Below are 25,000 nucleotides of genomic sequence, written 5' to 3'. Positions count from 1 at the left end.
TGAGAGGAAATGATTTTTTTTTTTTTAAGCTGTTTTTTTTAATGGTTTGTGACCCTTGGGGCTGGGACATTAGTTGCCCTTTTATTCTCACTCCTTGCTAAATATCCCTCGATGCAACTTATTCTACAAATGGGACCCCATATGCAGACAACAGCAGCATGACAGGGTGGGATATTGGTTATTCTAACCCCCCAAAATGTTTAAGCATTGGTGACTACTAGGAATGATTTCATGAAAACCACAGTCACTGAAGCAGAAGCACATTAAGATGTAACATTAGGAAAGAATGTACCCAAAGCAGTGCATTTCATGCAATGCTGTGATTGCTGTAGACAGCACTGTTAGATAAGCCTGACTCCAGCTGTGTTTTTGCAGGAGTGGAGTTAGAAAATGTCATTAAGTCAGATTGTTCTTATTCTCTCCTTGCTCTTGCACAGAGGCTAAAACTAGCCTAAGCAAAGCCTAGCCTGGGGCTATGGCTGATAGGAGTACACGGTCCCAGCTCACTAGGAATGTTGATTCCAATTATGGAACGGGGGCTGCACAAAGAACACTTCCTTCAAGATTATTTTTAGAGCTGGACAGCAGCCATTTACGGTCCATCACTAATTGTCAAGCACATGGTCAACATACTGTTTATGTGCAGTTTATATACAGGGTGATTTGATAGTAAGTTTACCACATCAGGCAGGTATATACCATCGTTACACAGAGCTCTAGCAGTTTGAAAATAGCCATATGGCAGGCAATTCATTCCTGCTGTGTAGACCAAAAGGCTCCAGCTGTCACATACTGTGGAGAATGCGATTCTTTCTGTTCACCTTTACAGCGGCCACTTCTTGACATCACTGACCGCCAAGGACAGAGTGCTGCAAGACACCCAGAGTGAGCAGCTGAGCTGACATTTGAACCCAGGACCTCTTAAAAAGACAGTATCCTACAGTTTCAGAATTGTTTTCATTTCTTGACTGCTTAATATCCAGTTCTGTGTTTTGTGTAATTCCTTATTGCAGTGTCTCTGCTTAGATAATTATACACCAGACCTGCCAACCTCTGCCCTTTTTCTGAAAAGACTCCCAAAGCAAGGTGGTTTTAGCACTGAGACCCAACCCCAGTGCATTTACCCTGTAACTGTGATTACTATAAGTTATAAAATGTGGAAATCTCTGAATAACAACACATATAACAGGGGAGGCAGAAATTAGAGATCAAGGTGCCTGCTGGAATAGTTAGTAAGCATGGTCTCGCAGCAATAGAGGGTGATGGAGAACTCCCATAAAGAATCATAACTATGAAAATGTAAACGATTTGTAAAGGAAATGTAATGCCGGGCTCTCACCACATGACCCTGCCATGTGCACGGCTGTTAAACATTTCCACAACAGCTACCATGCTTGTACTGTATAGACCTTGGATGCATGATTTACAGAAACACGCTTTCCAGCATTTTAAGGGCTATTTTAAGCACAGCGTAAATAAAGAGCAGGAGCAATAGAAACGCCGAGATTAAACCAAGTCAGCGCCTTTAACAAGTTTTATCTGAGAAGCAGGCGACTGTACAGTCTGTAGCTGTGAAATACAGTATATGCAATGCTTATGCACTATGTTGGTTTGGTACTGGAAATGAGAAAGAGAAGCCTCTTCTCACTGCACAAGCGTGCCTGCCCTGGGAATAAAATCAATCAAATATACATAAACTTTTATATTATTTTGCCACTGTTGGGTTTTACATGTGGGGCCACAAAAATACTACGGAGTCTAAAATATTTAATGCTTTATGTAATGCTTTGTGCTTTGTAGCTACGTGCATGTCTGTACACTGCATTGATGTAAGACCAGCAAATAATAATAATAATAATAATAATAATAATAATAATAACCTTCCTGTAATTTTACAAATTTTAGCTGCTTAGTTTTTTGCATTTCTTTCTTTTTTTGTACCCAATGTTTATACAATATATTAGTACGCTTCCCAGCGAGTTTATATAATTATTACTATCATTCTGTATGGGAATCCAAGACCATTTTGTTTTGGCGTATCCCGGTTGACTGAATCTAACCAAAACCACTTTGGAAGTCAGAGTGTGAAGGGCTAGGCAGCGTAAAGGAATATCCGCCAGAAAGTGTCCTGAGAGCATCAGATGATTCCAGGGCATTTGCCATTTACTCCCAACTTTCACTTCCAGAGCTCGGCAACTCTATGAAATCAAGCCACCCTGTCCCAGTCCCAGTCCCAACCCCAGTCCCAACCCCAACCCCAACCCCAACCCTAACCCTAACCATTAACATTCACCTGACGCCCTCAGGACACTTTCCTGCGTCCCGCAAAGGGCTAGTGTGCCAAAACCAAAATATACCCCATCCCATTGTAAAAGCCTGGGATGGGGTATATTGACCAATTAGAGTTTCCCTTTCGACTTGCCCCGCCCACAAGGGGGTGTGCCTCTAGGTGAATGCCATGCGTAAGCACCAATGAAAGCGCACGCATGCGGTTGCCATGCTGACGCGCCGACGTGAGATTGGTGTTTGAGACTGGAGTGAGGGGGGGGAGGCAGTCAAGATGGCGGCAGCCTGACAGCAGTTGCGGTTTACAGGACAGCGAAGCTCTTGCAATCAAAGCCATAACACCGAAGACGAGTCCCAGAAACACAGAATAAAGCTCTGTGCGCTAAACCTGTGGGCGGCAGCTACGGGGCAGGGACCCCGGCTGAAGTGAACGTTGGTTCTTGACATCGTATTTAATAAATCTTATTCAATAATATCTGACTTCAGTTTTCGCGAGATAATCCCGAGATTGTACGGTCTTCAGTTTTTGTATATAATAATAATAATAATAATAATAATAATAATAATAATTAAACCACTCAAGCGCCCGAATATGATAGAGTTAAACAAAAAATAAAGGCATTCATAGCATCTGCTCCACGGCGGACTGGGTAAGAATAAGTGTTTTATTTTTTTTATTTATTCATATTGTAATATAGCTGTAAGTAAAGTGCACAGAAAGATAACTGCACTGTGATTATTATATGGTATACTACAAGCACGCTTGGAATAAGAGAGCATGCATGAGCTGGCTTGGTGGGACGGCCTTATCACTACATAAAGGAATGTGTTGTTTGTTATCTTGTTGCTCTGTGTTAACGACTTTATCACACGTCAAAAAATAGAAAGCACGTTGCGTATTATCTTTTATAATTTACAGAGTTGTATGTCAGTCGAATATTAAACCGGAGGCAGGCATTGGCCGTTAATATTAGTTGTCGCACTTCTAAGTTGGTCAGATCATGTTCACTTTTAATGCCAGGGGGTAATTTTAATAATGTAACGCAATGAGTAAAAGTTCCTCTCAAACTTGGGCCTTATCATTTAGAACCAGCCCTACTTTTATATTGTAGCTGCCCATTTTGCAATTTTTATGTTTATTTATTGTTTTATTTATTCATTTGTTTATGTATGTATGTTTTTATTTATTTATTTCTAGGTCACAGCTGTAGTGGAACTGACCTGTCAGTTATTGGTGGATGTAACTGACTGACTGACAGCAGGCTGTTTTGTGTTTACCAGAGGAATCCCACGATTTTGGCTCGGGAGAGAGAGAGGGGGTCTTTCCCCGTTCCAGATCTTCCCGAATCAATACCACAATACCAAAGAAGTCTGTTAGTGCACCTGCAAACCAAAGTGTTTAAACCCTTTGATTGAAACCCCTGGGCCTGGCACTTGAATTATAAGAGGCTGCATGTGGCACTGATAGCATTGCAGATTAATTTGACTGTGGAGCGGTGATTTAGTACTGTATAATTTGTAACCTCAACCAAATAAAAAAAACACCTTGGAGGGATTCAAGGCCACAACTGAAAAAAAAAATACAGGACTTAAATGACAAAATAGGGTTAATGTAAATACTAAGGGCTGTCTGAACTGAGCTCCTGCTGAAAAGGCCTCCTGTTGATCCCCTGTCAAGTGTTATATATTGTATTGTACAGTGCACCAAGGATCTGGGTTGGAAATCTGTACTGTTGCAAAACCAACTGGGACAACAACCAGAAAGAGTAAAAGAGAGGGATATTTCCTCAGAGGATTCTGTGTGCAGAACTGGAACCAGTAGGGCACTAGCTGGACCTAGGGTGAAAATGGACCTGGATGAACCCCAGCAGCTGGACTACTTGACTGACAATGATCTGATGGGGATGGGGATGGACACTTTCATCCACCGCATTGACTCCACGGAGGTCATCTACCAGCCGCGGCGCAAGCGGGCCAAGCTGATCGGGAAGTACCTGATGGGGGACCTGCTCGGGGAGGGCTCCTACGGCAAAGTGAAGGAGATGCTGGACTCGGATACCCTCTGCAGGAGGGCCGTCAAGATCCTGAAGAAGAAGAAGCTGAGGAGGATTCCCAATGGGGAAGCCAACGTCAAAAAGTAAGGACAGCAGTACGGTAGGGCTGGAAATGCATGCAAGACTCCCCTGCTTCCCGGTACTGTTCCTGTTTATCACAGTTTTTTAGTTTAACTTTTGTTTGGCCAAAATCAGGAGCGATCTGGCTGTGGCACTTGTAACCTTTTTTTTTTTTTTTTTTTTTATTATGTCTCAGCCATGTACATCACTAGGAATTTGCTTTCACACAAATGTGTACTTTTTCATGTGTTGGTTTTGATTTTTGGTACAGCTCGGGTTGGATGAATCGCTTATCTGCCCGGTCTTAAACACTGAAAAATGTATTGATCTCGGCTAGGTTATGCAATGCTTTTTCCTTCCTGATTCTAAACGCTGTCAGCCTCAACTGGTTTACAGTGCTGCAGCCACAGTGCTTCTTCACACTCACCGTTCACAGCACATGACTCCAGTTCTAAAACCACTGCATTGGGTCCCTGTTAAGTTCAGATTCATTTTAGAATTCCTCTTACTACTTATTAGGCACTTCATGGTCTAGGGCCTTCATATTTTCAGGAACCGTTGGTACCTTATGCCCCTAGTCGTACCCTGAGATCAGTAAATTCTGGCCTTCTGGTTGTTCCTAGAAGTTGTCTGAAATCAGGAGGAACGAGGGGGTCTTTAGTAGTTCTGCGCCCTGGCTTTGGAACTCTATTCCAGATCATATCAGGAATGCTGGCACAGTTGGCGTTTTTAAATCAGTTTTAAAAACATAAGTGTTTTGAGTTTGCTCATTTTTGAGCTGGATTGCTAGGTTGTTGGCTTCCTTTTTATTTCATTTTTTTATTTTATTTTATTGTAAAGCACCCTGGGATGCTTGCATGCAGAGTGCTATATAAAAGTAAATTATAATGTGTTGATCACCTGATTGATTTAGAAACATTATTAATGTTCAGAAACTTTACTTTTTACCTACTGATGCTGAAGTTATGGGTAATGAAAAGGATTTCATTTCATTAAAAACTGGATGACAGGCTTGAGTCTGTTGTTCATACAAGTTTCTTTAAATACAGCACATGGAAAGCAATACTAATTTAAGCCCAGTGCAATTGGTTAGTGAATTATCCAGTCACCCCAAGCAACATTTGTGGCTGCTGCTTCCAGGTCCCAGCTGAAAAGGGACCCTGATATTATATTTATATTGCAAATATAAAAACATATTGGCTGCAGATGGGATCAGTGAACAGTAGAATAAAACAACTGATCATGCATTGTGTGATGCAGAACCGTGCCACATGTATCACCGTTGCTACATTGCATTGTGTGGTCAGGTAAATGCATGGGATGGTCCCAACCACTACATGACACAGTGTGTTTGGCGCATTTGTTAGCAGTTCTCTTGTAAATCACTGCCAGGCCTGCTTGATTTATTGTCGAGGGCACGTGGGTAGCTTATCTGGGTAACAGGAATAGGGCAAATTTACTTAAGCAAGATAAATAGTTGCTGTTTGAAATTGATACAAGGCAAATATAATGGTGTTACCCACTGAAATCAGCACTAACAAATGCATCAAATCCATATTGCCTCCTATTTGTTTTATTCAAACCACTTGTCGCTGACAGTCATTTGATTGAATTTTTTTACATTTAGTTCAGTTTCTGCAAATATTTCAAATACAATGCATGAATGGAAACAAAACTTCTATTGCAAAGCAGTTTCACCCATTCCAGATTTTAATACCAGCTTGATTAGCCCCAGTGTGTAGGTAACAAGCTCAGGTGTGTCTTATTAAACTCATAGTAGACCCAGGAATGGATCAAACTGTGCAATGGGAGTCTTATTCCCATCCCTGCAACACTAAAATGCTCCTGGTACCTGTGCTGTAGGCTACACATGATCTGCTGCTAGCATGAAGTGACTAGGTACCAGCTATTTCATGAAATAGCTGTGACTTTGAAATGTGTGCAAGTTCAGACCCAACGTTACCTATAGTTGGTTATTTGAGTGTGATGGTACTTAACTGTAGACGTTCTTTACACTACAGTGATCTAGCTCCTCATTTGGTGCTCTTCTTAGGCTTGCTTTTTGGTTTGAGATTGCTCACACTAATCAAGAGAACCGCTCACCAGCGTTTGATCTGACTTTAAAATATATTTGCCCCAGGCTGGTCTGGGATTTTGCTGTAAATGTGTCGATTACACTCCTTTACAAAGAGCTGGTCTGAGGAAGACACCAGAAGCTATGAAAGTGACTGATCGCTGTGCTGCAGAGTAATACTTTGTATGTTGAGCTGAGCCCCCCCCTCCTCCCACCCCTGCTCCCCTCCTTTTTTTAGAAAACCTGTGGGCAAAAGGCCCTTTGATATTGGTGGTGAGTTTTATCAAGTCCTGTCATTAGTTTCATCAACCGTTTGGTCTACACAGGGATTGCCACCACTGCATCAGCAGGCTTTGAAGCACAGTTTTAAAGGTCAGAGATGAAACAGTCCCGTAACATTTGTGTTCATGCTAAATGGAGGTGTTCAGCAGGGAGACTTTCTTTAGTGTTGCGGGTTCCTGCACTGTCTGTGCTGCAGTTCTGTTCTTTTGAGATGCAGTCTCCTGTGTGGTTTGGTTCTTAAGTCTATATACACGGCTTAACGATCTCACTGTAATCCCCTTACTGCTGCAAGTAATAGCCTGCCTGTATGGCTAAATAAGTGCAAAGCGAAGAATGGTGGGGGGGTGTAATCATTAAAACGAACTGGACTGTCAGTCGGGTCTGTGTTCTAGATACAGGAGCAGGCCAATACTGGAAGGACGCAGAAGCCTGAACAGGAAATTGAAGTCTCAGTATCTTTTATCCATAACTGTTAAGCACTCCGCAACTATCAAAACGTTCAGGTTTGTACTGGACTGCAGATTACAGATTGAGTGTGCAGTGTAGTTCATCTTCCAAGAAATACCTGTTCTTCAAGTCCTTTGAAGTTGGAAATAGTTTTTGCACACAGTAAACTTCCAGAGACAGTACAAGCTTGGTGTGGGTGTTGTTGTTATTATTATTATTATTATTATTATTTTTGTTATTATTTATTTAGTTAGAGAGACGCCTTTATCCAAGGTGACTTACAGGTGTTACAGGGCAGTACAGGGTTACAATGCAAGATTCATATTTAAATACAGTGTCGTTTACAGGAAGTACAATAATACTAGTAGAATACAATATGAAATAGCATGCAACAAGTTACATCTACAGTGACATTAGTAATGCAATAATAAGTTTGCAGCGGATCCAGTAACGTGCAGTTTCTCCACACCTCTTTGTGCAGCCTCTCCTAATATGGGCATGGTTTTGATTTTACTAGTACAGTACTCTCTTCATTCAGAACATTTCAGTGACTGCATTCCAGTCCGCAAAGGCAGTCAACACTGGCAGGACTAAGGAGTGGTGCAGCAGTAGGATGGTGCGATATTGCATAACTGCCTAAAACAAGCCTTTTCCTTCTAGTGCTGTTGCCTTGTTTTGCCTTTATTTCTTTACAACTCAGTTAAACCTGTGTTTTTTTTGTCCATATTTGTGACCCATTTTTATGTACTGTGTTGTGCTCTGCTCTTTGTTTTCAGTCCCTGCTTGTACCAGCACTGTATTCAAGGTTAAGCAAGCTGCCTCTGACCTCTGGGTTTAACATTAAGATTAACGTACACACCTGTGTTGGATAAGATAGGTCCTTTTTAGATTTGTTTTGTTGTTGTGTGAAATACAGTAAATGTGTGTGTAAAGTTGTTTGTAAAGAAACAAACGCAGTTCAGCGGTGTCCGAGTTTTAAAATGTGCTGTAAAAAGTAATTGGGTGGAAAGGGTTACTTTAAACACTAAATTCCGGATCTGGTTCTGTCCCAGTGGTAGCGCCAAACCAGTGGTAAATGAGGGCAGTTCAAAAACCTTGAACTGGGCAAAGCTGCCCTGCCACTTCTAGTTTCTAACTCTAGTGGCCAGTGTGTGTTTGTGTATTGAATTGATAGGAAATACTAGTAGCTATTTTTAATCTCTGCTCACTTTTACTAAATCCCAAAACATCCCCTTTTTTTTTGTCAGTTTTAAAAAATAAATGTAGTTTTGCTACTTTTTCCACCTCCTCTGCTCTTCCCTTCACATATTAAACCAATTTGGCTGGAAAGGGGCTCAGCTGTATAACATGCAAGATGACTTGGATGGCATCCAGAAACTTCAGCTACTGTAACTGCAGGCTGCTATTCAAAATACTAAAATAGTTTCCCAACGATTAGTCTGTGCATTTAATTGAAGGCAGCTTCCATTTAAATACCGTGAGGCAGGACACACAGCAGGCAGTCTGTTTCAACTTGCCGTACACACACTGCGCACATCTGTACGCTTCTTAAACTCACTTCATTTTATTTGATCCACTGTGGGTTCGATTACCGACTTAACCAAAACCAGTGAACCCGTGTCAAAGTTGATTGGGCTCTGCAGGCCCGTATGGTTGAAGATTAACTTGGAAACCTAAAAGGCAAGATCTGTTTCATCTATTAGGTTAATGTTGGCTCATATTTAGTTAGCTCCCCCCCACCAACATTCAAATTGTTGTAGATATTTGAGATAAACTTGTATGTTTTAATTTAGAAATTTTCATTAACGACTATTAAGACCCACAATACAACCGAGAAGCTAGTCACAGAAGAAACCCATCTTGTAGATTTCATTTGTGCTGCACGCAACAGGCAGTGTCTTCTAAGATCACCCTGCAAGCCATTCTGACTGTGAGCTAATGCATTGCTAGCTGTATTTAAACTGGGAACGTTGGGGTGGACACATTGGGTTTTGACTGATGGGGAAGCTTTGAAATATCTGCAATAACTCCTGAAGATGAATCATACTCCCTCAATATACACAGTACAGCCTGTGCCGCTTCCTGCCCTGAGATAGGGTTACAGAAGGGCTGGCAACTGATCAGCCTGCAAGAAAACTATGTCTTCCAGTTTTTTTTTTTTATTTTAGACCTCTAATGCGCACCATCATTAAAAGCAAAAGTGGGTACTACCATTTGTTAAAGGTATTGAGCTTCACCTGGATTTCCATACCATTCTCAAGTTTACTTTGTCATTCCAGCTGAACAGATTCAAACCACTGTCCTTTCTTTTTAGCCTGGCATTTAACTTGCTAGCTGCTTTTTATAATACATATACACAGAGGACCATAAACCTATGCAAACTTAATTGACTGGTAAGAGTAGTAGGGGTGCTGCCTTATCTTAAATACACCTTGGAATGTATGAACTTTTGGGGGGAAAAAACCCAATAACCTTGTATGTGGGAGTTTGTTTATTTTTAAGCCCAGGTAACCCAAGGTGCTTCCTGTTACTGCTAGCAGTTGTAATCTTGCTGCTGTGGTTGGGCACTAAAGGCACAGGGAGGTCCAGACAAGTCAAGGTCATTTTTATTTTTCAGTTTGTTCCAGGTGAACTCAGCATTCTGAATTCTAGCGCTTGTGTGTTCCTCATGCCTGCATTCTGAGTAGCATCCACTAGCTGGAATGCATCGACAGCATAACAGAAGAGTGGACCTCTGTGCTGTCTAACCCAGTGCCACAGTATATCCCTGATACTGTCATGAGCTGAACTAGTTGGCAGCATGATGTACCTGGCTGCACTTTCACCTTATTTTGTGCTGTAGTTTTATTTTTGTTCAATTCTGGCTCCGCTGTTCACCAGAGAACATCTCTTGGGTATGTCTGATAGCCTGGTCCCCACTTTCCCTTCTTTATTCTTGGCTGAAGAGATTGAAGTCTTTTAACCAGTCCTCATAGCTCATGTCTTTTAAGTCCTGGGATCAGCCTGGCTGCCCTTCATCGTAGATATTTCATACCACATGTCAAGCAAATGTCACAGAGAATTACAAAACACAAGGAAACCCTTCCCAGGAAGCCTTGTGTAATTAATCTTTGCAGTGTACAGTGTTTTCACATGTTATGAAATTGAGTTCCCTGGTCTCGTAAAACACTAGTGCTCATTACCGTGGACAGCAGTGTAAGAAATAAAATGACCAAATAAAGGAAAAAATGAGGCCAGTCACCTTTTGATGTTTTGATCTAAGTCAGGTATGGAAATGAGACTCCTGTTGCATAGCCTTTTCACCCATTCTAGATTTTACTACTTGATCAGCCACAGTGTGTAGATAACAAGCTCAGGTGTGTCTTATTAAACTCTTAGCAAACTGCTACGCAACAGGAGGCTTGGTGTCTGAAGTTAGCTAGCTGTCCCAGTGTAGTGCCAGGCCTGCTGATGGTCCGAACAGTTCCTGGTTTTTTCCTTTCACAAACAGTCGTGCACATTGCATTAAAAAAACAAAACACCTTGGTAAATTGCTTGTTGTTTTTTCGTTTTGTTTCCCTCACCATATTTATCTTTCCATTGTTTTTTTCAGAGAAATCCAGCTGCTACGGAGGCTGAGGCACAAAAATGTGATTCAGTTGGTCGACGTGCTGTACAACGAAGAGAAGCAGAAAATATATCCTTTATCACCACCTTGACACTGTTGAAGAACATCTTTGTCTAGGCTGTGTAGAATTACCGGTTATAACCTACTGCCAATATTGTCCTGGTAGTATAATTAACTCGCAGCACACTCTTCTGTTCTTTTGACTTGAGACTACTTCTGACCTAATTAACTTTGAGACCTTTTTTCTACTAATTTGTTTATTTAATGTGGATAATCTATTACTTTAGTTCATGTCCGCTAATTTATTATTGAATTTTCAAGCCATTTAAAATAATCATTTGTAGCGTTTGTAATTTCTTTCTTAAAAGCTAATGTGTTCAAGTTAATTTTAAATTTAATTCCTAGCAATTATTAGTAAAGCATGGTGAACCTGCGTTGCCTGCAAATTGTAACACAACAGACCAATCGGCATTCACATTGTGTTGCAGATAGCCCTTAAATTACCTTTAAAGTAATACGTAATACTTCTGAACCACTCGTATCATTAATATACGTTTAATTTGATTTACAAGAAGCCTTTGGGGTCCACTGCATGAGTTCAACGGATTCGTCAGCTTTCTGCAGTGTCTCCTTGTGGCCACTGGAGGTCTCTGTTTACTTGCTGCAGCAGGAACCTTCAGCAACAGTCCAGTCTATTACAACCCACACCCTGCACTGTACAGCTGTGGGCAAAAGTTTTGCATCACCTGGAATTTTAGGATTGAGACATAAAGTTAATTAATTATACAAAGTGGTATGTAATTCAATATGTTAACGTAGCATTATTCAGCAGGCTTCATGAGTTTATTCAGCAGGGTGATGCAAAACGTTTGTCCTTGGCTGTATGCAGCCTGTGTGCCGATCACCCTTAAGGAAGGGGTCGTCCTAGCCTGACTGTTCTGGGCTAGCCGGAGCAGGTGCTTTTCATAAGTTCAATAAAATAAAAAAGAATCGTTTCGTTTTTTTTTTCCTGTGTTAGCTGTTACTATACTTGCGTTTATTATAAAAAAACAAATGCCTTGAGCAAGAATATCTGCTGTGCAGGTAAAGACTGCGTGTTAGCTTCTTGGAAAAAGACAGGGGGTGCTTTAGAGAATGATCTGAAGTAATTGTATGCTGTCAGCTTGGTATTCATTTCAAGGCTTACTTGCGTCGTTGATTTTGAGCACCTCCTGTCTTTGTGGCTAGAAGTACATGTTTCCCTTTTTGTCTTGTTTAAAACTTGTTTGATTTCTGCAGTTTGTGAAGTCTATTAAAAAAAAATAAATCCCACCTAGCCTCAAAAGATTAGTTGGCACAAGCACCATGTTTGCCTGTGAGCAGCATAATGATTTTCTTTTCCTCCCTTCCTTTATGAATTTATAACAGGTTGTCATACCAGCTGAAATGTCCTCGCACTCATTCTAATTTTTCTTTCCTCCCATCAATAATTCTACTGTAGGACCTGTAGAATAGATAAAAAATGTAGCATTGGTAGGTAAGCATTGTAAAGCCCAGGTAGGTGTCGTAAAGCATATTTAAAAAAACATGGCAAACCGAAACCATGGAAAAACTGCAAAATTACCATGCAGGTTTACAGTGGTGAACTTTCATAAAGATTCCCTATGGTGAATTATATTGTCTTGGTTTCCGTTAGAGTAACATCTTGTTTGAATGGATATTAATTTGTGTCGGATGGTAGTGATATTCCACATGTTTTTCCTTAACCCTTCCTGCACGTATATGGTAATGGAGTATTGCGTATGTGGAATGCAGGAAATGTTAGACAGTGTTCCTGAAAAGTGCTTTCCAGTATTTCAGACTCATGGGTGAGTATCGTACCATTTCATCATCTGTAATCCTAAAACATCAGCCAGCAGGAGACATTGTGATTGCTCTAGTGGTTCATTCATTGGAGTCAAATGATTTTTTCCTATAATTAAACTTTGTGCTTAGACCTTTCGTGTTCAGTGATTTACTGTTGCATTTCCCATCAACTCAAGTTCCTGTTCTACAACTTCGTGCTAAACCATGCATAGCCAGACAGTAACGATGTGGAACGTCCTGAAGTCTGCATTCTATTTGCTGTAGTAAAACTAAGATCAGTGTTCATGTAAATAGATTAACGCCCCTGAGCTCAGATGCGCGATACACAGAATAGGTGTGGTGACTCTAATGTCATGATACAATACGTATCACGATATATCTATATATATATATATATATATAGATAGATAGATAGATAATTTTGCAATACTGGCCCAGATTGACTGTTTGTATGGTGCATAGCAAGATCAAATGATCTTTTAATGAGGGACTATTTTCTTAAATTAAAATGACATGGGCTAAGGAGATTGTGTATCCATACCACTTATAAAACACTCTTTATTCTTCATTCAAGAACTATTTGGTGAACGGCATTGAGCTATGTTGTGCTTTTGATATTTTATCACAGTACAAAGACTGCATCCCTTTAGTACGATGTGATGCTTCTTGTAAAGAAAGTGTCACGATTCATCGATGCACTATGAATTGTAACACCCCTAGTACAGATTGTGGTTTAACAAACTACCGTTGGAGTGGCTGCCTGTGTCACTCGGTGTTCTGCTCCTGTTTTGCATTCCGCAGGTACTTCTGCCAGCTAATCGATGGTTTAGAATATTTGCACAGCCAGGGAATAGTCCACAAAGACATTAAACCAGGGAATCTCCTGCTGACGACAGACGGCACTCTGAAGATCTCTGATCTGGGAGTGGCTGAGGTATGCTATGAATGGACCTTACTCCGGGGCCTGGTTCAATTAAAAACGTTTGCTTAAAGAGAACGACGGGCACTTTCGATGGCTTGGTAAAATTGTTCTCTCCTAGGCTAAATAATATATATTTCAACATTGTGCACAAGTCATTTTATATATAAAACACAATTTTATGGGTGCAAAGAGTTTTTCTTGTGCGTTAAATGCAGCTATTGGCTGGGTTAGGGTAGTGAACCTTTGTCATGATATAGCAAGAATTGAATAGGGGTTTGGGTTGAGGTTTTGATACCATAGCTATAGAATTTAGAGTTGTTACAGGGATGGAAATAAGACTCTCATTGCATAGCAGTTTTAACGAGACGCACCCGAGCTGCGGCTAATCAAGCTTGCATTAAAATCTGGAATGGGTGAAACTGCTATGCACTAGGAGTCTTATTTCTGTTCCTGGGTTAGTTAGCAGTGACTTTTTCTAAACTAGATTTCTTTTTTCTCCCCCCGCCCCCCAGGCGTTGCATCCATTTGCAGAGGACGACACGTGTAGGACAAGTCAAGGGTCACCAGCGTTCCAGCCCCCTGAAATAGCCAACGGCTTGGACACGTTTTCAGGGTTCAAAGTGGACATTTGGTCCGCTGGTGTCACGCTGTAAGTGAAAGTACAACTAATTACAACAACTGTTATCTTGGAGATTCAATATTAGTAATTATGTGCCTGAATGATACAGTGTTAGCAATGTAATGTAATCTGTTATAATGCAGTAATGCCAGGAGAAGTCAGAAAAGCGAATGTGTTGTTTTTTTTATGTGCGGTACTTGATTAAATAAGGAATGAATTCTTTGACTCGGTCTTTCCTCTCTTTTTCTTAGATATAACATTACAACCGGCCTGTATCCGTTCGAAGGGGACAACATCTATAAGCTATTTGAAAACATTGGCAAGGGAGACTACAGCATTCCTGAGGACTGTGGGCCCCTGCTGTCAGACCTACTGAGAGGTAAGGGGCTTAAAAATGAATAAGGGACGACTTTCGTTACGAACACTTCCATCTGCATTAAGTGTCCATTATGGAGTGTCCACACTCCAGTATGGGAGTTTTTTAAATTCAGTTTACTACAATGCATCAGAGCTTTAGAATTTAGAATGAACCTTTCCAGATTGACTGCTATCTAATCCAGGGTTCTGTGAATAGTGTTGACAAAGCTGGTTGGCTTGAATGACTTTATATTAACAATGCTGGTTAATGGAACAGTTTTATAAGAGGTTTCGATGACTTCTTAGAAAGGAGGGAGTGATACAGCTGCAGGCTCCCCACACAGACTCCACAGCTCGTTTCTGTTCGCCCTTTCCCTTGCGAAATAAACCTCGTTGCTTTCACTGTTACCTAACCCTAAGAAGCTTGAACACTTTATGATGGCTGTAAGACTATTGAAGGTCTGTGTGTGGTTCAGTTTCACGTTCTAGGATGGGCATTTGAATAAAATCCATTAAGATGACCGTTTAGCCCAAAGGAAAGCCGAGTGTGGCTCAGTCCTGGACTGCCAGAAAATGTAAATCCTAAAGCACAGCAAGCTGTAACTGCAGAGCTGTGAAGTACATGGAACCAGCTTGATACCCTGTATACAGCATGATGTGCTTTTATTGTCAGGATCTCGGCGTAATCCGTTTTGCCCCTGACCCCTTCCTGTTGATGAAGATAAAAAGATATATTCCCATAAACGGATTATGCTGAAGTCTTCCTGCCTGTAAGATATCGAGGGACTAAATATCGTCCTAACCCAAGATGGCTGGATAGATTATGAATGGCCATCTGGACTGGGTGTGGCTTCTGTTTTGTATTTTAAAATCTCCGTGGTCCCTTTTCATTGTAGACATGCTTTGGGGATCTGTCTAAGGCAGTGATTTTTAAGTACTCCTAACTATCACAGTCCCTGTTATAACCACAAACTTAATACAGGGATGGAAATAAGACTCCTTTTGCATAGCAGTTACACCCATTCCAGGTTTTACTATGAGCTTGATTAGCCAGTGTATAGGTAAGAAGCTCAGGTGTGTCTTGTTTAACTTGTAGAAACAATTAGGAATGGATCAGACTGCTGTGCAACAGGAGTCTTATTTCCTTAACCTTTGTACTTGTTTTTCTGTGCACATAAATGACCGTATAGCTGTAGCTATAATGCTTGCACTATGATCAAGCTGCTATGCAAATGAAAGTAAATTACACAAATTAAAACAAAATGATGATGATCATTAACCATAGGGGGTAATTGAGAAGTAACAATACATGTGTAATGCAGGACACAGTATTGTTAAAAGAAAAAAATGACAACAGGCTTTATGCTAATATAACTTATTGGATATGCTGGTGTTTGTAAATCGCTATTTTTGTTAAACACCTGGCAGAGTAAAGGCTTTTTACAAAGTGTTGTGTATGTTTGTTGTTGCCGTGGTGATTTTAACCTCTCAATTTGATTTATTTGTTTTAGGCATGCTTGAATATGACCCAGCAAAGAGGTTCTCAATACAACACATAAGACAACACAAGTAAGGATTTTTCTGTATGTTAGTATCATGTTCAAGTAGAAAATCGGACCCCAGCAGTAATTATTTAAACTGTGGTATAATTTAGATCTCTGTAGATCAGTTAACTAGCCTCCACGTTATATGCCATTTCAGAAAAAAAAAGAAAACAGATTCATTTTACAGAGATGGGAATAAATGCAGAGTTGACAAATCCTTGCCCTGTCCAGTTGAAACAATGAACTGTTTTTGGCACAGGTGTGTTTGTCATAATGGGTATGTGTAACATAATGTTGATTGTCAACAGGATGCTGAGAACACTTTAGTATTTGTATGGCTTGTTTTTTATATCTCCTTTTAGGTCATGAATCTCTGCCCTGCCATAACTTTGAAAAAAGCATCTGTGCATTATAAAATGGATACAGATAGGAAACTTAAACATGGTACAGTGTGCACACAATGACCTAAAGGGGATGTAAATTCTACAGCCCCATGTAACACTAAATCAGTGTACTTTCAAAGCCCTTTTTATATTTTTAATTTTATTTGAAGTACTCCAAAATTACAGCAGCAATTTTCAACGATGCTTGAAATTGTTGTTTGGTGTTGGAGCGGAGCTCTTTTGAAGAGGAAAGGCGTGGTTTAATGTTAGAGGTGAAGCACATCACGCCCTTCTGTGAAGACCTTGCAGCTTTCTGGTCCCACTGAAACATGCTTCCCCTCTCCCTGGTCATGCTGATGGGGTCTCTGCACAGGTCTGGCTTGGTGCTAGGGAGAGGCGCAGGGATTAGACATTGCCACTGCCGCCAGGCTGTTTGATCTGCATGGGAATAAGATTCAGTGTTTTTCTGTTCGTGCTGCACGAGCTGATTATTGGGATTCAGCTCTCCACAGAAATCGGGTGCTACAGCCACTACCTCTTGCTGCTCCACTGTGTGTTTGCACAAAAGGGATGAAATCTGATTTATGAGGCGTGACAGGCTTTTAAAATTAATGCAGAGTCTCCTTAAATTTCTAAACAGAGGGGCCCTTTGAAATATAATGATCTGTTATCTGCCTGTTACACCCTAACTGCAGATGATGAGATGTGTAATTGGATATGGGGAGGGAGCAGGGGAAATTGGCAGCGGCTCACAGGGTTGCTTGGGTGTGGTTCTCAATACCAGATGGAAGGAAAATGGCAAAATAACCAACCTGATTTTTTTTTTTCCGCTAGCAATCGGACCACTTTTCTAAATTGTATGTAAAAATCTTTCATGGGAAGTTCTTGCAAAGTGTAATTAGTGCGTTAACCACAAGGGCACAGACTGCATTTTTACCTGTCTTTCTGCATCAATACGGGTCTTGGACCATTGCTTCAATAGCCATGGCCCTACTGCTTGGGATAATTCCACTGTTTCATTGTCAGGGTCTCATACTTTAATACAGGTAACACACACACACCCCCACACACAGGTAGAGGTAGAGGAATTAACATTTTCTGTCACAATGCAATCTTAACCTTTTGCATATTTTACCTTTATCTTGACTCATGTTTCTGCAGTGAAGCATAGGTTTGAAAATCACGTCTATCCTAGCAGGACTTGTAACGTGGAAGTCTGACCCTTCCACTTGCAAGCCTTTGCCTTGTGGACCCCAAGCTTGCAGTCTGAGAACCCATTTTAATTCCTGCCTGCTTCTGTTGGCACTGCCTAATTGGACACTTTATTGTTCGATAAATGAGTGCGTAATGCATTTGGAGATCTTTATGTCTTTTATAAGCGTCCCTGTTTTTTCTGGAGTGTTGACGGTGCCTGACTACATTAGGACTGATGTTAATTGCAAAAGGCAGCCTGCGGTTGCCGTGGTTACGAATGACCGCAGCATACCCGTTCGCTCGCCTGATCTCCTCATGCTCTCCCACTGCAGGGGAAGGAGAGGCAAAAATAATAATGATCACACTTTGCTGAGCCGCCTGTTGTGGGAGGATAAACTCTTTTTAAACTCTGAGGTGTGTGTGGTGTTTTTTTATTTAAATAATTACTGCTTCACACTTCTTTTCCCCCTGTCTTTCTCAGCTGTCCTATTTCAGTCTGTATTTTGTTTATTTTGATTTGTGATAAAGTACCGGGCATAAATATTTAAACGGAGAGAAAAGGGCATCCAGGCTTTTTAAATGGCTTACGTTGCTGTTTGCAAGAATGCATGCAATTTTAATTCCCCGGCGCCTTGGGTATCTCTCGTCAAGAAGGGGACACGTTGCTGTGCAGTTCAGGGATTAATGCCCTTTCCATTTAAAATAATCTTCTGTGGCTCTAAAAGACCCCTGTCTGTGAGCTATCATTACGGTTAATTGGGTGGTTATTAGTATATAAGGCATGGGGGGGGGGGGGGGGGGGGGGGGGTGATATGTTCTTGATCCCCAATTTCGTAGCCTGTCTTAAAAACAAAACTTGAAATACTGAAACGCTGTATATAAGCCCTTTGCTTATTCACAAAGTTGTAAATCATGCATGAGAAATCAAGCAAGCACTGTTAAGCATTTCTCAGAATTCCACTACAGCCTGTTCTGTGTATAAATGCCGTCTGTGTGCATAGAACATAGGGTATAGTTATAACGCATTTTCTTTGTTTTAACAGTAGTTCATTAGTAGAGTCTTTGTTCCTGTGCTTTTACAATGCGTTGCAGTGTCAGCAGCATTTTGCAGAGTTTGGGCAGCTGGCAAGAGGCACACTGGCGCATCCAGTAAAGGCGTGTAGCCCTGTAGCCTGGAGATCGCAGCTTCAAATCAGGCTGTCATTCAGCCTCCGTTTCCCGAGTCGCCGGGAATTGTCTTTTAAATTAAAGTGTAAGTGGTCTGTCGCTCCAGAGAGTCAGGGCTTTACACTTTATATGTATATATAAAATTTCTGTATTTTTTAAATCATTACAGTACAAGTATTCTGCCTTGTCTTCCTTAATGCCATCTTGTGAATATCCCTGCAGGTGTTTGCTGGCCCCCTGTCAGCAGGATTTCTCCTCTGCTCTCTGTGTGGGTGCTGTTAACCTCAAGCGCTCAAGCTCCTGTTCAGCTCCAGTAGCCTCCATGTCAGCAGCTGTTTCTATGGCTGCAGAGGCAGCTGTTGCCTCCAGCAGCGCTATTGCACTGGGGGCGGCTGCAGATACCACTGGCTAAATGGCTTACCTATTAAAGATTTGATGACTTTCATGCGTGAGGCCTCTATCTTGCCTGCTAGACAAGCACCTGGTCTGCTGGCTTTGCATAAAAAGAGTGTTATCCAGTGGGGACTGTCTGGTCCATTGGCATCTTAATATATCTGTTCATTTTTTATGTCAGTCATCCTACCCTTATGAAAGTTTACTGCAGTATACTGTAGTAAAAGCACAGTTAGTGAAGTGTAGACCGTGTGATAAAGCGCAGAGGAGTGTGCTTCAATGCATTCATTTATTTTACCGTTTTCGTGTATTTAACACTCAAAATTAACGACTTAATTATGTAAGAATGACTTCCGCTGGCTAGTGTGTTCGGTGAGGTGAATGGAGGGGAGACCAGAGAGAAATCAGTTTTTGGATCCCATACAGTAAGCTGTAGGTCCAGGAGGAGCAAGGGTCTGACAGAAGCTGCCTTTCAGAAAAGCAGCACTTGCTTCACCAGCACGGGCCTCTCTGTCGTGAGTAGGCAGCAGTTGATTTCCAGGGTTGTAATTTTATTAGGGAGTTGTGCATGGGGTTTAAGTAGCTGGAGTTTGGAAAGCAGCGATCAGTATTTTAATGCACTGAAGTACGCCATGCAATTCATCGCTAGGGCTTTCACCCTTTAGGGAGTGCCCACGCATCTCAATCTAGTGTCTTGTAAATGTATTCAGCTCTGATGGTGTGAGGGAACTGACGGTGCTTGAGGAGAAAGCTTGCTGTAATGAGTCAAGAGGGTGTTGAAGGGCATTGGTTGACTAACACGGATGAGTGTGCAGGAAAGCTCCTAATTATTATCACATCTTTTATTTAAAAAGATTGGATTCAAGTTGCAGGCATGGAAATAAGGCCCCTGTTGCATAGCAGTTTCATCCATTCCAGGTTTTACTATGAACTTGATTAGCCACAGCGTATGTATAGCTAACAAGCTCAGGTGTGTCTCAATAAACTCTCCAGTAAAAGCAGGAGTGGATAAAAGTGCTATGCAATGGGAGTTATATTTCCATCCCTGGATTGGAAGAGGTGACCTGGAGAATGAGAGGGGAGTAGAGACTTGGAGGATCATCAAAATATAACCCCCCCCCCCCCTGCTGTATCCCTCTTCTGTGAATTTCCCAAAGTGTCTATCAGGAAGCAATTGATATGCTGCAGTTTAAACAGGTGTCAAAGGCAGAAGGACCTTTTTTAATTCTCAGCATTTTAAAAAAAAAATCTCTAATGATAAAATGAGCGAATCCAGTAGATCTAGCACCCAGTCTTGCGAGTGAGAGCAGGGCCATGCTTAACATCTCCTTGTGCTATAATGAAGAAGAATCGTGAAGCACGACTTTAATATTCATTAGGAGAATATCAGGGCCTCGGGGTGCATCAGCTGTTTTGCACCTCACTCTCGTTAACAGAAAACACTTCTTAATTCATTGCACTTCCTTCCTGTGCGTGGGATAAGTCCCCAAGGTGAACGGATGAAAAATCTCATTGATGAGGTGTTCCCAGCTTCGCCTGTCTGTCTGGTAATGGAGGTGTCTAGCAGGCAAGGCTAAATTAACGATGTAGTCATGAATCATTTCGAGTGGGAGTTGGTATGCAGAGGTGATGTCATTCTGATTTTCAGTCTTGCGATGATTTGTCTCTCTGTATCAGCATCATTGAAGTTGGAATTTAAACTTGTGAAGATACTGTCTACCAGGATTCCTTTTAGTTTCATAGTTTGACTGGCAGGAGTGCAAGTATTGGACCACAGCAGTCAGCAAGCTTCTCAGTTCAGATTAAATATTAGATTGCCCTGAAGCATAACCCTCATGAACAGCTGTTTTTGTTTTTTTGTTTGTTTTTTTTAACATAACTTTTTTGACTATTGGTATTTTCTATTTCTGTGTAAGGAAGCGAATTTGATGTCTGTAAATGAGTGCACACTATACCAGTTGCTAAGTTAGTAAGTTTCCACGTGTTGCACACTTATAGCTTAAACATCCTCCCACTTTGCAGTCGTGCATGAGCACAGTGTTCAGAAGGGTGCTCACAATATTTGTGACCTTGCATGTGTGTCCACATCTTGCGTCTTATCCACTACCCCCCCCCCCCTCTTCGTATTTTTTGTCTGTTTGTTTTCTCACTTTTTTTTTTCTTCTCCAGTTGGGTCCGTAAGAAACACCCCCCTTCTGAAGCCCCTGTACCCATCCCCCCGAGCCCCGAGACGAAGGATGAGTGGCGGAGCATGACAGTGGTGCCTTACCTGGAGGATCTGCACGGATACAACGAGGAAGAGGAGGAGGAGGAGGATGATGAGGAAGAGCTGTTTGACGTGGAGGACGACATCCTCTACACTCAGAACTTCACAGTACCAGGTAAGAGACTAGAGATATCTGTGTCTATCTTCTTGCCAAAAGTGCTGCCAGTCTAGTTTAAAAAAAAAAAAAAAAAAAAAAAAAAATACAACACAGCATTGTTACTAAATTAATCATATTTGGGGTACCACTGGACTTGTGAGATGGATTGCTCAATAAAATCCTTGGCATTTTTTAAAGAGGAGAGAATTATCTACTCGGGAATATCGAGATATTTAGCGAGCAAGTGGTCTGAGTGAAGTTATCCACCAACAAACTCCCCTCCCGCAGCTGTGCTGCTTTCCTAGAAAAAAAGAGAACATTTCAGTGTACCATTCTACTTCTGAGAAATATCTAGTACATTTATAGAGAGGAGACGATGATCTATTCAGGGATACCAAGATATTTAGTAAGTAAGGGTGATGTGATGACAGGGTGCATTTGCAGATTGACAGTTGCGTTGCAAGAGAGTGCAAGAATCAGCAGGGTAACTGGCTCTGAGTGATAATTGCACGGTAGTTGATAAATTCCATAGTTGTAGAAAGGGAGCTTATTTTTGTTCCCACTTTCTTAATTGTATGCATTTCATTGAAGTGCTTGGTTATTGAATTTCAACCTTGAGACCTAGTTGAAAATGTTTTAAAGGGATTAAACATGCCTTTTGTATACATCTGGTTACAATAAGTATAACATCACTACTTCATGTCAACTCATGACCTATATCCTGCTAAATTTATAACAAAGAAGACCAACTCTTGAACTTGGTAAAGAATGCAAAGCAACGAAGAGAGTCGTTTACCCCCAACTAGCATGCAAAACATTTTTACAAGCACTAAGTCACTAGTGTGGTGATGGTACCCCACATGTTAATTTATTAGCCATGCAGAACAGTTTAGCGGGTTAGTCTTTTCAAATGAAAACTTCTGGAGTCCGGTGTTGCGTGCATTTTCACATGTCTGCTTTATTAGAGAGGGGATGAACTCATGGAGATTGCACAATGTGTGTTTGAGCACCTTTCAGTCTCCCCAAAGGTTAAAGGAAACCTATTGATTAGGTGGAATAACTGACAATGTGTCCAGACACCCACAAACCTCCTGTTCCAGTAATGAAAAAAAAAAAGGTTGAATTGAGTTGTTTGTCAAGTCTTTTGAAATTGTAAAATGCCATTTTTATTATGGCTCTGATACAAGGCCCAATGCTTAGTGTTAGTCTTAGCGCACGTTTAAGTTTCAGTCCAATACACCCTCGGAGAGAGATCCATGTATAATACAACCTCATCGCTTTGCAAACAAAACAGTTTCCCCTGATGCTTCCTGTCTTTAAGCAGATAGCAACCATTGCAGGATCTAATTATTTTGTCCTGTGGCCTTTTGCACTAATCCTTTGCTGTTAACTCATTTCACAGTGAGATTTGGCAACAGGTGCTACCATTCTCAAAGACTTTACATCATGGAGATTTCCTAAGGAAATATTTATCCACCAAACTGACCAATGCTGTACTCAAGATAGTTAAATACACATGTGATCTGAATCCAGAGATTATTTTAAGTAAGAACTTGTTATAATTTTGAATTGGGTGTTTATTTATTTATTTTAATAGGGCCTACACTGTGTATTTTAAAATGATAAAGACAGAGAATGACCCTGATTGTATATTAAGTGGGAAGTTTTGTTGCTGTGATCACTAGCTAATTGTCCATGTATTACAAAAAGTGAAGGAACAAAATATTAGGGTAAACCTTTCCATTAACCTCTATCAGAAACATAAATCATTCAGTGCACTTGACAATTACAAGAAGTCCTTAAAATAGTGCCCTGCTGTGCCAAGAACTAGGAAGTAAAAGTATTAGCATTGGCCATGCTGTCCACCAGTCCCTGTAACCACAGGGGCACGCGGCTCTAAACACTAACTGCATTTCTCTTCTACATGACAATTGGACCTTGTATTGCCGCTGATGCTCGGAGAGGGAGAGATCCTGTGTTGCTATTTATTGCTCACAGTTTATCCCCAGATGAGTGATGCTGAAATAAACTATTGTGACATTCAAACTGTCAGGCTTTATATTTTTTTTTGTATCCAGCAAAGCTTGACAATTTAAAAAAATAAATATAAATAATTAGAAGGAATTCCTGTTCCATTTCCACTTCCAAGCTGTCTCTGTGTTTTCCAATCAAGTGGCTTTGTTTGGTTTTAGCGTAATGGGCTTCAGCCAATTCCCAGATGCCTGTGTGTACAGAAAAAATAAAGCAAACATTCATTAAAACAAACGTTTTCAGAGGAAAAATCTGTGATGAGAGGTGGTGAAGCATTGATTTTTCTTTTGTTTTGTTTTTTTAGTTTTAACAGTTAAATTAGCGCTGTGGGATTCTGTCTGGTTTGAGGATATTTAATCCAGATTTGATCCACGGAGATGCAGCATCTTGTCAAGGATGGCAACACTGGAAAGTTTTGAAACCGTGTTCTGCGCTTGTCATCTTTTATGGGGTTTGTGGGTACTACCAATAATGTTTGTCAAGCTTGTGATCATCAGTAAAAAAAAAAAATAAATAAATAAATAATATCACTTCTTTCAAAATAGATTTCTCCAACACTATCCAGGTCCATTTAAGTTCTTCAGATCCACAATAAGGATGCTTTGTGATTTCAGGTCAGTGTTACCTGGGGTGGAAATAAGACTCTTGCATAGTTCCTGTTTTATAACTAAGTTTTAATAAGACACACATGAGCTTGTTATCTACACACTGTGGCTAATCAGGCTCATAGTAAAACCTGGAATGGGTGAAACTGCTGTACAGTAGGAGTCTTATTTCCACCTCTGGTTATGGAGGTCGAGTAGTGGTGCACAGCATAGTGGTTTGTTCATCCAAGTACTTTGTCAGAGAGGTAGTCTTGGGCTAATGTGTTTTGGTAACTCCGTGAATCTAAGGTATGTCAATAAATGCACTGTTCTGCTGCTACTAACCTGCCAAAAGGTTCAAGGCATGATTTATTGGTGGTATGATTGCTTGATCCATCATGTCTCATTAAAGTTTGAGTCTATCATTAATCTTTCATATGTTTTTTTGTTTGTTCTTTCTTTCTTGTAAATACAAATCTTCCTAACAAGTCCCTCGGGACCATGAAGTGTATTGTGATGCACATGGTCATCCGTTCATTGTAATAGTGTGTGTGCTCTATTCTGCCTCTGTTGATGGCTTCAGTTTCTAAGAAGGAAATAGCTGAGACTTGTCAGTCCAAGACATCTGTTGTATTGCATAATACAGTGAGTGGTGTTTTTTTTCTGCTCTATTTACAAGGTTGTGTCGTTGAGATTTAAGACAGGGTTGAGAAAAGGCAAGGCAGACATGCAGAAAGGAGTGAGAGAGGGAGAACGAATGAGAATGAGCGTGGGTGGTTTTTAATCTG

The 25,000-nt window shown here is 40.8% G+C and overlaps 2 protein-coding genes across 2 annotated transcripts in view; both read left to right on the top strand.

Moving 5' to 3' along the window:
* Nucleotides 1–2,550: 2,550 nt before the first annotated feature.
* On the top strand, nucleotides 2,551–21,676 carry LOC121301678 (serine/threonine-protein kinase STK11-like). The gene is made up of 9 exons (XM_041231263.1): nucleotides 2,551–2,936; nucleotides 3,485–4,423; nucleotides 10,796–10,879; nucleotides 12,568–12,657; nucleotides 13,457–13,589; nucleotides 14,090–14,226; nucleotides 14,448–14,575; nucleotides 16,065–16,122; nucleotides 21,404–21,676. Exons 2-9 carry the CDS (start codon nucleotides 4,134–4,136, stop codon nucleotides 21,669–21,671), a joined length of 1,188 nt encoding a protein of 395 aa, XP_041087197.1. The 5' UTR covers nucleotides 2,551–2,936; nucleotides 3,485–4,133; the 3' UTR covers nucleotides 21,672–21,676.
* A 2,549-nt stretch (nucleotides 21,677–24,225) lies between these two features.
* Nucleotides 24,226–25,000, top strand: part of LOC121301201 (midnolin-like) — a 10,342-nt gene continuing 9,567 nt past the window's right edge. Inside the window, exon 1 of the mRNA XM_041230345.1 lies at nucleotides 24,226–24,242. Coding sequence (XP_041086279.1) covers nucleotides 24,226–24,242 — 17 coding nt within the window. The remainder of the gene's footprint in view (nucleotides 24,243–25,000) is intronic.

This window comes from Polyodon spathula, chromosome 27, assembly GCF_017654505.1.
Source record: "Polyodon spathula isolate WHYD16114869_AA chromosome 27, ASM1765450v1, whole genome shotgun sequence".
In the NCBI taxonomy this organism is placed as follows: Eukaryota; Metazoa; Chordata; class Actinopteri; order Acipenseriformes; family Polyodontidae; genus Polyodon; species Polyodon spathula.
This window is presented reverse-complemented; position numbering and strand designations above follow the sequence as displayed.